Below are 12,500 nucleotides of genomic sequence, written 5' to 3'. Positions count from 1 at the left end.
GCTTACTCGTCCTGTTGACGTGTGATTCCTCAACCACACTCGGTGACTCAGAGGCGCATATGTTGCTGACCGGTTTAAAGTTTCAAAGAATGCTATTTTTCCGCCCATTAGGGCAACTGCCTACGCCGACGGGCGTGAAGGAAAATGCTGATGGTATACAACGCAAGCCGGGCCTGTCCCATGCCGTCGTAATCTTGGGGAATATGCGTCGTCGCTCGTCCTTGCTTTTCGCCCACCAAAAGGTGACCGTGCCATTAATCATGATCAAAACACCAGTACGCAACGCCCAACGCTCGCTATGCTATACACCCTAAAGAGCAAGCCCACCCAAGTTTTTATGTAAGTTGAAATGTAGGAAACGGGCATCAAAATGTTCGAACATGACAGTATATCCAAGTCGAACGTCAGCGCCATACATGAGGAAGGGATCAGGCCTGGCCGTTGGCGCGATGCGCTGATAGCATGTAGCCAGAAGGATGAACGGGCGAGGGACCAACATGCTCAACACGCTCCTCAACGTACAAGTTGTCCATCAGAGCACTTGGCGCTGCACTATCGAGCTGCAGCTGGGCTCGAACAGCCTTCTGACGACGGCTCTCGCGCTCGTCTACAACACTGTGCAGCACCTTTGCAGCGCCAGTCCATCCGATTTGGTTGGCAGTCGCTCGGTGATTGAATAGGCGGTCGAGGAGAGGGAGCGGCAAGGACAAAAGAATGCTGGACAGTGTTCTCGAGACCGGACTAATCTGTGCGTCATCGTCTGTGGGCGCATCTCCAAAGCGAATCTTGCTCAATCGTGGGTTGTGTGATGATGCGCGCGCTTCAGTGAGGCTAGGCAAGCGGGGGTCGTCTTGGAGCTCGGACGCGATCCTGTAAAAGTTGAAGTCGGCAGGGAAGTTGTACGCAATGAACTCTACGGCTGAATTCAAGAGCTCGGCGGCGAATGGATCATGAACCTCGGCGCCATCGGCGTTAGGTCGAGGGGCCGTTCTTGCCGCATGGAGACCGTAGTGAAGGACCCGTTCTACGGTATCCCATCGAAGGAGCGCTTTGGCAATCTCAACACCTCTTGCTTGCATGCTGGGAATCTTCAAAACACTGCCAGCTGCAACGTAGCTCAGAAGCTGATCCATGCGCCTTCGAGCATCTTTTGATGCCTGGGGATGCGGTACCTCTGAAGTGTAATGGCCAAGACCGTATAAGAAAGCCTGCATTGACAGAAGCGGCGCTCCGTAGAGCACCTTGACGGCCTCTTGGATCGACTCATTGCCGACGAACGGGTTTGTGGTAAGCACATCAACAAGGCGGCGCGAGTCTCTGGATCGATGGGCAGGAGGAATGCTGCGACGGACAGCATTGGCGATGACTGGACTGCGAACAACGACAATTCCATGGACAGGAACAGATATGTACTGGAGCTCAGGCGAGCGGACCTGCAAGACAAAATCTGCGAATTCTGGATTGCCAAATTGGGTAGACAGGTAAGAAGCAAGCTCGAAAGGCGACTCGATCATCTCGTCGTTCCGCGGTCCAGCACCATTCTGCTGCGGCTGTGCATGTTGCACCTCCACTCGGTCAGCGACAGGTAAAGCCTCACCGAACTGTGACTTGCTGGGCGACTGCGAGTGAGAGGTAGCGATGCCGTTCGCAGCAAAACGGGGATCCTCTAGAGAGAAGGCGCTCTGGTAGGGATCGGGGTAGGCAGAAGGGCCCGCGGTGAACGGAGGCGACTGGAATTCGCTTCCGTTGCCGTACATTTGCTCCGGAGGAGGGGGCATTGAGTACGGTGGGTAGAGCCAAGGCGCTCCAGCGTCCGAGGGATGGTGGGAGTGCCCAGGGAAGAAGGATGGCGTGAAGTCGGGCGGCGCAAAGCCAGGCGGAATGCGCGGCACTGACTGGCGGTGTCCGTGTCCACCCGTCTCGTAGCCGTGAGGAGTGGCAGGCTGGGCTGGCGAGTCTTGCATGAAACCGCCCATGGGGCCGTCTACACTCGGTCTAGCCGGGTGGAAGACGTTGTCATGGTTCTCAGCAACAGGCGTGCTCATGCCGCTCATGCTCGACGGGACAAAAGCTGGCGGGAGCTCTTTCCGATGCACGCCGTTCGTGAGCGGCTTGCTGTCGACCGGAGCAGCGGGACGGGCTTCGTGCAAATGGCTGGGCGCGTCGGTGAGTGCTGGGGCTGCAGTGGCATTGGTCAGCAGCTGCGACGCCTGTTTCGGAATTTTGCAGCATGAGGACTCACCTTGAGCTTCGGCTGCTCGCGTCACCTCAGCGTCCAGCGACTTCGCCGGAGAGCGTGTGAGAACCGGAGCCTCAACTTCCGCCTCAGCCTCAGGCACCTCGACAGACGTCTTAGACTCCGGCGTCAGAGGAGTCTGGGCGGCTTCGGCCGGCTGCTCTTCGACCGTTCTCTCCTCCAGTGCCGGCGGTTGGGGCTGCGGCTGCGGCTCCGGCTCCTGCTTCAGTTGCGTCACGAGACCCTTGTGCGACTCTTCAGGCGTGATGGGTCTCGCAGCTGGTGCCTTACGCGACAAACGGAGAGGAATGGCAGGCACAATGCGCGAAACGGGGCGGCGCGCCTGCTGCTTCTGCACTGGCCTAGCGGCCTCGGCAGAGATTGAGGCCATGGCGGTTGGGGTGCGAACAGTCGAAGCAGCGTCTGGAAATAGCGACTCCAAGATAATTGCGGATCAATGGGCTTGCCAATTATCCTGGAGCGCCGTGGGACGTGTGAGGGCGGCGTGAGTTCGAGCGGTGGGGTGCGTCGGAGAGATCGCAAGTTGAAGACCCCACAGATAAATCTGCGCTATGACATGCAGCCAGAGCGCAATTGTGTTTAGTCAGCAATTTCGACGCGTCTTGTTGCAGTACGAAGCAGTGGACACCCATCCAACAACAATTCAGCGTTGGTTCGTGCCTCATGGGGCCTGTCGACCTAACACTAGTCACGTTACTTTCTCTCAGTGGCACCACTCAACGCACCTACCACAACACCTCCAGGACGCAGCCAGGACCCTGACCCCGTCAACATGATGAGACCCGTCGAGGATGCGAGGTGATGGCAATAGCACGACCGGGCACAGGACGCTGATGAAATATGCTGATATCGGCCGGTCATCATAGTCTTGTCTGTTTCTTGGGGAAGGTAATATTTAAAATGGACACAGCAGGACTGCAATTAGACGTAGTCGTTAGTGCGTCTGTCTCGAAGCATCCTTCTCCGCACCTGCATACATGCATCCCGCCTAGCTACTGCTTCTTTCCTGGTCTTCACATCGCAAGGTGTCTACACGTGGTCGAGATAACGCCATGTTTACCCCCCCCACCCCGAACCGTGTCTGCTCTCCCGCTCCCTGCCACTCACGTTCGCTATCTACCCTAGAGTTACGACGACATCTCTCTTTTTCCTAGAGCTCCTAATACACATTGCATACCCTTGCACCTGATTATGGTCTTGAGACAGCCACGAACTTCATGCAATAACGGACTACCTATTCGACGCTTGTCTCCTGCGCGAGCACTGAAAGATAATCGCTGCCTCGAGTGCCCGTCAGGCACTCCATCGGACACGCACCACGCTGCTTGCCTCCAGAACGATTTTGCACCTACACGTGAGAAAGTCCCTCGCTTCGCACTCTGGATTGTTTGCTAAGATTGCTCAGCGAATCGGTTCGGCGTCCTAGCAGGGCTCAACCCTTCTCCAGAAACCAAGTGGGCTTTCGATTACGTCCCCACTTCGAAATCCAGCACAAGAAAAAGGGGCAAGCGGGGTGGTAGGCAGAAGAGACTGAAGCACACGGCGAAGACGACATGCGAAAAGCCTGAGGCGGATGGCGTGGATGAGCTCTGCGACCGGTTTGCAGCACTGCATTTGGACGATAATGCGCCAACAGCAGCTCCACGAAAAACAGACCACAGACCACCGTCTGGCGCGACATCTGATTTGAACATTGTCACACATCACTGGGCCCCTCAATTTCGTCCGGACTCGCTATCGACATCACCACCTGCCCGGGTCGAGCCAACAAATATACCAGTCACGACCCTATCGCAAAAGCCAACACTGGATCAGGGTCCCTCGACTGACGTGCCTACATCAACTCGAAAACTCTCACCTACTTTTCCATTGTCAGCTTTTCTCAAGGACCTCGCATCTCCAACGGACTGCGCTGGATACTGGCCGAGGAGCCCAGCACCCGGATCAGCACCTCCCCCTCGGATATCTAATTCATCGAGTCGGCGATCTGCTCCTCCGCTACTAACTCCAGCTCTCCCCGCAGGAAACTGCAGCCTTAATATTCGGAGCAGCAACACCGCTCTTCATCTGAGCAATGCGATAGAGTCACAGCGAGCGGTGCCAACGACATCGTTGTTGTCGACCAACGCCGCACTCACCTACAAAAGTTTCCCGGCTTTTGGAGTTGTTCCATTTACGCCGCTGTCAGAGTCAATCTCTACAACATCGCCCGCCCCTTTCCCATTGCCGCCACCGGCCAAGCAGTCTATAGTGTCAACACCTTCGCCACCAGAAGCGTTGTGGGCGCCCACCTCAACCATGCTGACTACGATCCCGCCTGCTCCGCAAAGGTCATCTGGGAGCTGGCAGGAGACTTCAGAGGGTATCACGGTCTTCCATCCTTCTCCGAAAGCCTTGATCACTGCACCTGTTGCGTCTCCGTACCCATTTGTATATCCACCGCGCCCCTGGACGCCGTCGGCTGTGCCTAACGACCTATTCAAGAACACAGCTGCAGTTCCAATGAGGTTGAAAAGCAAGTTCACCTTCACTCCGGATCCTCCAGGTCGTCGCATAATACAAAAGGAGTTCCTCAAGATGGGTCATGCCCCAGAGTGCTGGTGCGACAGCCACAAGCAAGCACTCCAGGCTAAGGATCTCGCTGTCAGGACCGCTTCGGGTGAAGGTTCAAGTACTGGGACGGTCCCGCTGGACGATGCGAATACGCTTCGACCTCAGATGCGGACAATGGATGCTCGTCGTATGGCCCACACGAGTAGCTCTGGCACCGCAGACATCCCAGTAGACGTGATCGTTCACTCAAAAGACTCACCCTCTGCTGAGAGTCCCGCTGATTTCGTGGAAGCCCGCCTTGGGGGGGCCAAAGCAAGCTTGCCAATGGATAACTCTCACTCCGACATATCCTCATTGGATAAAGCGATGGAGACACTCAACCACGCCATCGTGAATCCACAATCCGAGATGGAAGCAGCAGGCCTTATCGGCGATTTGCGCGCATCCCCTCGCCGCTTGGCCAATCTAGGTGCAGCAGACGCGCAAGCGGCACACATTGCTCCTGGATTGTCTTGTGCTCCATCAACCTCCGTGCGTTCAAGACAGACTATCGGTGAGTTTATGGCACAAATCCAGACTCAACGGCGCGCATCTCCTCTAAACACTACAATGAACGGTCCACAGGCGCCTGTCGAGACGACCATGACAGACTCTGATCTGGACTACTTGCCTGCGTCCTCTCCCGTTGCCATACCGAGAAGCTCCCATGCGGGTTGCAATCTCACAGATCTAGGAGAAGATCTTGAGAGTGACTCTTCCGACGGTGACGCCGTAATGGGTACACCTTCATCAGAGGGGGCATACTTCGATTTCCAAGGCCTAGCTACCTCATCATCAGAGGGCATGGGTTCTGAATTTGAGGGTCTAGAGGTCATTGAGGGTGTGCCTGTCGACTCAGACGAGGACTGGACTACGGTCTCTCCCAACCTGCACGCCCGTCGAACAAGCTCATCGCTGTCTTTGCGGACAGTCTCGAATGCATCCATGCAGAATCCGAGCGCCCCGCTGATCGTGTCTTCGTCTCCTGTTACACTTCCGTCGCCTCCGCGAACCCCTTCCTTTTCGCCATATCCAGCACGCGTCTCAGATGACTGGAGCGAGGGGGACTATGGATCGTTCCGCTCTTAGGATGAGCCTTCCGTGCAGTCTGTGAAGGAAGAGCTGTGGAATGCGAAGGTCGAGCCCGAGGTTGTGTACACGAGCGCTGTGGAATGGCCGACTTTGAGAGAGGCTATGAGGGTCAAGCCGACGAGAAAGGCACAGAGCGAAGAGCATGATGATGCGTGGGGCGGCAAGGTGTGGGACGGGGTCACGGATTGGTTCTTGTGAGTCTTATCAGATCAGGTTGATATTGGATACACGGCAGTATGAGAGATAACGGGCAGACATGGACAAGGCATGGTACGATGAGTGAACGGTATGGTAGAACAGGGTATGCTTAGATTCTGCTCCAACCTACGAATCAACGAACATCTCAATTGTATCTACTGTGCTCCTACATATTATCGTTATCCCACACGCCACCGCCCTCCTTCTTTTTTCCGCCATCGTCCACAACAGGCGCCATGGGGATCTCAACTCCCTCAATACTCCACTTCATTCCAATATATGAATCACTATACACGCTAATATCGACCTTCTTCCCCTGCGCCTCAGGTGTCAGCAACACCTTGGCCGAGGCGTGCAGTTTCGATCCCCGAGCACCACCACCAGCACCACTGCCGGCAGCGATCGGGTTCTGTTCCCTACCGCCACGACCGCGCCTACCAGGACCAGAGCGCGTAGGATCGACCCAATTGACGCGCTTCAGCGCAATGATATCGTCGGAGCTACTGTACGACAGAACCAGGAAGAAGCCTTCTGTCTGCGGCTTCGGGTAGCGGGGCGCGTAGATGCGGACGCCACCGTTCTGCACGCGCGCAGCGTTCTGACGCGTCAGGTTCACGCTGCAGGAAAGCGCATTGTATGCGCCGAGGGCGAGGGACAGGACGGGTAGGCGGGCAATGGGTTCGGCGGCGCGTTTGAGCGCCGCGGGCGCGACGCCGGCGTGGCGGAGTGCCGTTTCAAGATTGGCGGGCGAGAGTGTTGGTGCTTGGGTGAGCGTCTTCGGCGACGCGCGGGGGTGCTCGAGGCGCTTCTTCTCGTCTGCGGGGGAGACGTTGGGCAGAATGCTGAGCGGGCCGTCGTCGGGCCAGCGTGCGGATTTGATGCATGCGAGGAGTGTAATCATCTGCGTGCAGCTCGATGCGTAGCCCAGCTCGGTCAGAACGTCGATGCTTGCTTGCACGATTCGAATCGACTGGTCCAGCACGCTGTTCAGGTCGCCCACGTAATCGCTGATCGGCAGGTCGATGCGGCTGAAATGCGCTTGTAGCAGTAGGAAAGACTTTACGTGCGGATCCCACATGGGCAGGCCGAAGTGGTCTGCGCTCAGCGGCAGGGCTTTGGAGAGCTCGGCGTTGATGAGGTCCTCGTTGTGTCGCACGGGGAGCTCATCGTACTCGGTTGCGTGCGAGATCCAGGTAAGCGCATCAAGGAAGGTGGCGTTACGCTTTGCGTGCTTGACGAGGTAGCGGATTGTCTTGTGCGAGAGGTAGTAGTAGGACATTATCTTGCCAAGGGGCGTCGAGTCAACTTCGCCGGTGGGGTCGACCTGCGCACAGGATGAGTCGTGGAGTTCTTTTAGCGAGGTCTCAACGAGGTCAACCATGTAGTCGTTGGCCATTGTCTGAGCTGCAATGGTATTGTGCTCTTCGGCGGAGATCTCAAGACCGTAGAAGGAAGGGTTCTTGTGTAGGCGGCGGAAGAAGAAGGTCCATGTCAGGTAGTCAAGAGCATCCTGCTTCGTGCCGATGGTGCCAGCTGAGATTTCGGCGCCCAAATGGTTATCCAGCACCTTGTGGAGGGAGGACTCGACAGGGAAACCGGTGTGTAAGAAGTGCTTGTAGAACTCCTTCTTTGCGTCTTGCGTAAAGATGCGCGCAATACCTGACGAGTCGAACTGAGGCCGACCGGCACGACCCAGCATTTGTAACACATCTGTGAGATCCATATCTTTATAGCCTTCAGACTTGGCGTCGAAAAACTGCGTGCCTTTCACAACAACAAGATGGGCCGGCAAGTTGACACCCCAAGCCAGGGTACTGGTGGCGACGAGGATCTGGATCTTGTTGTTTGCAAACAGCTCCTCAGACAGCGAACGATCGGTCTCGACAAGACCGGCGTGATGCAGGCCAATACCGAAGCTGAGTGCTTCCTTCAATGCGTCGTCTTTGACGCGCTCGAGGTTTAGAGCCAGGTCGTCTTCAGACATGCGGAGAAAACGTCGAGGGTTGTCCTCCATTCCACAGAAGTTGATCAGGTCGCGAGCGGTCAAGCGTGTCTGACGGCGCGAGGCCACAAACACGATAACTGGCTTCTCAGGCGAATGCTGCTTGATGGCGAGGAACGTAGGCCTGTTCATTGACTGCATGAGCGGACAGAAACCTCGCTGTTCGGGGAAGCCATCAATGAAGATTTCGAGTGGAACAGGACGAACCGAGTGACGGAAGTTGAAAAGCCCTTCCTTCACGCCAAGCCAGTTGCCGAGATCTGAAGCGTTCGCACAGGCAGTCGACATGCCCAGAAGGCGGATAGAGCCATCCTTCTTCTGTGAAGCGATGTAGTTCATGCGTGACACGATGATCTCCAGAATGGGACCTCGATCGCCACCGAGCAAGTGGATCTCATCGATGATCACCAGACTGACTTGTCGAACATAGCCACGGGTTTGCCAGCTACGACTGATACCATCCCACTTTTCTGGCGTCGTAATGATGATGTCTGCATCGCGGATAGTGCGCGTGTCCGGTGTGTTGTCACCAGTCAACTCGACAAGTTTGAGTCCCATTGGACCTGCCAGACGCTTGCCCCAGTCCTGCACACGCTCTCGTACAAGTGCCTTCATAGGTGCGATGTAGACGACCTTGGAGCCTGGCTTCTCCCTGAAGGCCCACCACATGGCAAGCTCGGCTGCGACGGTCTTACCACTACCTGTGGGTGATCCGAGAAGCACGTTTGCTGGAGTGTGATACAGACAGTGAAAAATTTGCGTTTGCATCGGATTAAAATACTGGAAGCGTTGCGCGTACAGCTCTTCCAGAAGCGGGTTTTTGAGAGCTCCGACGGGCAGTGGTTGCAAATCGAGCAGATCAGTGTAGACGCTCTCAGTGTCCGGTCGGATGAGGTGCTGGAAAGAGATGGGATGTACGGTCTCTGAACCAAGCCATCGATCGGAGACAGCGCGGACGTAGATCTGCGTCGGAAGCGGATCTGTAAGCGGGATTGTGAAGTTCAGCTCGTGGTCGTCGTAGAGCTTCTTACGAGACAGGATGAAGTACTCGTAGTGGTAGATCTCGGAAGTTTCGGAGTTCTCCACCCAGACCCAGAACGACTCTGACGTGCCGTGGTGTCGGTCGTTCCATCTGAATTCTGGTGTGAGCCATAAACGAATACGTAGAACGTCGCGGTTCAGTGGCGCGATCTCGGACTCGATGCCCAATGTAGGGAAGTTGTCCAGCAGCTTCGAGATGACGCCGCCCATCTTAGTATTGTGAACAAGATCGCCAATCTCTCGTGGCTCCATGTCACGCAAAGCTTCAATGGAAGGGTACCTATAGTCCAGCGCACGCAGCACTGGCTGAGGCAAATCAAACTGATGAAGCGGGTGCTCAATGGACCACACTCGGTGCTCAATCGATTGGCACAAACTGAGCAAGACCAAACATTGGTAACCCCAGCGCCTGTTAAGTGCTATCATGAACAATGCTCTGGCGATGCGCGCAGCGTTCTGTGTGATATAGTTTGTATCGGAGACAAGCGTGAAGTCCTCGAGTCGTGCGCGCGAGATATGAGCTTGCAGAAGGTAGTTCGTCTTGCCGTGCGCTGTCGCATAGCCACCCTTGACTTCGGTGATGACATAGCCTTCTTCTTTCAACGCCGACAATTCTTTCTCTTCGGTCTCGCGGGACTGCACTTGATCAAATTCGCCACTCATACTGACCATGGCAAGAGCGTCGGCATCTGTGCTTCGAGGGCGCATCATGGTGTTGAAGATCTCGATACTCGACTGCTGCACGTAGAATTGACTGGCAATGCGGCCCACATCCTTGGAGCGGAGGTCTTCTGTGGTCTCGTTGAAGATGATCATCTGGCTCTTCTGCAAGATGCGAGCAGCATCGATGATGAGCTTACGCCTCCTGCCCACGAGCTGCGGATCATCTCTGATCTCAGCCCATTCGATGCCATAGAGCAGAGGACTCTTCTGCATGCGCACAAAAAGATAGGAGTATCCGAGCCATTGAACAGCTTCTGACACTGTGGTGACAGTGCCGAGCGAGATCTCAGCATTGAGGTTGTCGACAAGTTTGGATGAGAACCTAGACTCGATCGGCTGCTGTTCTGTGATAGCTCGCATGTAGTGGTCAAGGCGGTCATGGGTAGTGCAGATGAACCCGATACCCGTGTCCTGGAATTGAGGACGACCAGCGCGACCAAAAATTTGGAGAACGTCAAGGATACCCAGATCCGTGAACTTGCCCTCCTGAGAGTTATACACCTGTGTGCCCTTGATCAGAACAGCGGCGGCTGGCAAATTGACACCCCAGGCGAGGGTCGCTGTACAGCAAAGGACTTTGATGACACCCTCGGAAAAAAGGCGCTCAATCATGTTTCGGTCAGAGCGAGGCATACCAGCGTGATGAGTGCCCATGCCCTTGCCTAGCAACTCACGAAGCTCTCGTCCCTTGGACTGCTTCATATCGCGAACAGCGGCATCATACTTGGGGTGCTCTGTTGGATCAAAAAGATCTGCGCATTGGTCTTCCGTGGCTTGGTCAAATAGTCTTCTTGCTGTCTTGACGGTGTCTTTGCGAGAATGCACGAAGACCATGATCTGATGCCCCCGCTCCAGCATCTGCTTGACCTTGTCAAAAGCCACCTGTTCTAGATTTTCTCGCGATTTCATCGTTCCGGGCTTGCCTTTTGCGCCGATGAAGTGCTGCTCAAGAGGAACTGGACGGAAGGATGCGTCGAAGTAGAACAGACCGGCCATCTTATTTACACGGAGGAAGTCGGCGACATCGACGTAATTGGGCAATGTAGCGGAAAGACCAACAATACGAATAAGAGACTGTGTGCTCTCGACTTGTCTCTGTGTTCGCGCCACCAAACTCTCCAACACGGCACCGCGCTCGTCGTGCAGCATGTGGACTTCGTCGATAATGAGCAGGCGCACCTTCTGGACCAGTTCAGTGTCTCCCGTGCTCTTTCTCGTCACAACATCCCACTTCTCGGGTGTTGTGACGATGATCTGGGTGTCTAGGATCTCAGCTTTGGTAAGGTGCATATCTCCCGTCAATTCGCGTGCCTTGATGCCAAGCCAGGCCAGGCGCTTCCCCAGCTTCTCCGTGACTTCAGCGGCGAGCGCCTTCATGGGTGCCACGTAGATAATCTTGAAATCTTCCATCATGACCGTGAAGTCGGTGGCTTCGGGTTCCTCAATTGGGTTGGGGATCATGTTCTTTCCGATGATGTTGAGGATAGTGAGCATCGCAGCATCTGTTTTACCGGCACCAGTAGGCGCGCAAATGAGCATGTTCTCGCTTGTCTTGTACGCCACGGGGTATACAAGGCTCTGCATGCGATTGAGGGCTTTGTAACCCTTGAATGTCCGCTGGCACAAGCCATCGAGTTCATTGATCTCAACAAGCTTGCGACCCACTCCAATAGTTCCGACTGGCATTGCGGGGATTTCGTACTCTTCGTAGAGATTGTCATCGTAATGTTTGTGGTTTGTGGGAAGCGCGTACTTCTTGCCGTAAGCAGAGAGCTTATTGCCCGCTGAGTAGGTTTGATAGACGTGGGGATACTGAGGTCCGGTACGATCGACTGCAGCCGAGAGGGAAGCATTCTTATGCTCCCAGTCTTGTCTGCGCAACGCTTCTTCGCGCTCTGCTCGTGTCATGAGACGGCTTGAGATACCGTTGTCTTCTCCAGGCTTTGGCTCAAGCAGCGATCGAGTGATGTCCCTTCGGTGAGCAATCAGGTCGGCAACCAAATCAAGCTCTTCGTAGCCGACAATGTCTGCTAACATCATCTGCAGCTCTTCATTGTTGCTGTCACTGCTCAAGATGGCCAAGATCTGGTCCTTCAGCGCGCCTGCATCTAGACCAGAACCTCTTTGGGAAACACCCTCGCACTTCTTGCTCAGCCATTGCTGGTCGTAAGCGCTGCTTCCACTGGCACTCTCCTGGACCGGTTCGAGGTGGTCACTGCTGTACTCATCCTCGTACTCGTCGCTGATGACGTCCCAGATGTCTTCTCCGCTGGCCGTGCCTGAGAAGTCATCGTCGTCGAACTCGATGTCGTCGCCATATGCTGGTGCCTTCTCGGCATTGGCAGGCAGGTTCAACTCTGCAATGGCCTTGCGCATAGTGGCGAGCTGCTCCAGCCATTGCGCCTGTGCTGCGTCCATGGAAGACGACATGGTGGGGCACGATCCTCTCCGTGCGTCTGACGCTCAAACGACAGATTTTTGTTGTTTACACAAGCTGCGTGAGCCGATGTGAGTCGAAAGAGTCGCCTCGTCCAAAGTTTCCCATCGATGACGGTGACTGCATGCACGGTCGCGTCGACCTGCCCCACTCCCCAT

General features: G+C 55.4%; 3 protein-coding genes across 3 annotated transcripts; 1 reads left to right on the top strand and 2 right to left on the bottom strand.

Annotated features, from left to right (window-relative positions):
* Window positions 1-428: 428 nt before the first annotated feature.
* On the bottom strand, window positions 429-2,627 carry M421DRAFT_1578 (uncharacterized protein; the record flags this gene model as incomplete). The annotated part of the gene is made up of 2 exons (XM_033587633.1): window positions 429-2,179; window positions 2,243-2,627. 2 exons carry the CDS (start codon window positions 2,625-2,627, stop codon window positions 429-431), a joined length of 2,136 nt encoding a protein of 711 aa, XP_033453253.1.
* An 821-nt stretch (window positions 2,628-3,448) lies between these two features.
* Window positions 3,449-5,938, top strand: M421DRAFT_89304 (uncharacterized protein; the record flags this gene model as incomplete). Its single annotated transcript, XM_033597757.1, has 2 exons — window positions 3,449-3,611; window positions 3,663-5,938. 2 exons carry the CDS (start codon window positions 3,449-3,451, stop codon window positions 5,936-5,938), a joined length of 2,439 nt encoding a protein of 812 aa, XP_033453252.1.
* On the bottom strand, window positions 5,916-12,401 carry M421DRAFT_416606 (Sec63-domain-containing protein). Its single transcript, XM_033591132.1, has one exon. It carries the CDS (start codon window positions 12,333-12,335, stop codon window positions 6,306-6,308), a length of 6,030 nt encoding a protein of 2,009 aa, XP_033453251.1. The 5' UTR covers window positions 12,336-12,401; the 3' UTR covers window positions 5,916-6,305.
* Between the last annotated feature and the right edge of the window lie 99 nt (window positions 12,402-12,500).

Source organism: Didymella exigua, assembly GCF_010094145.1.
Source record: "Didymella exigua CBS 183.55 unplaced genomic scaffold M421scaffold_3, whole genome shotgun sequence".
Classification (NCBI taxonomy): domain Eukaryota; kingdom Fungi; phylum Ascomycota; class Dothideomycetes; order Pleosporales; family Didymellaceae; genus Didymella; species Didymella exigua.
Note: the sequence above shows the minus strand (reverse complement) of the source record. Positions and strands in the feature narration are given on the sequence as shown.

Bases quoted from the DNA above. Each gene is read 5' to 3' on its own strand.
- M421DRAFT_416606 (XM_033591132.1), bottom strand. From the start codon at position 12,335: ATGTCGTCTTCCATGGACGCAGCACAGGCGCAATGGCTGGAGCAGCTC.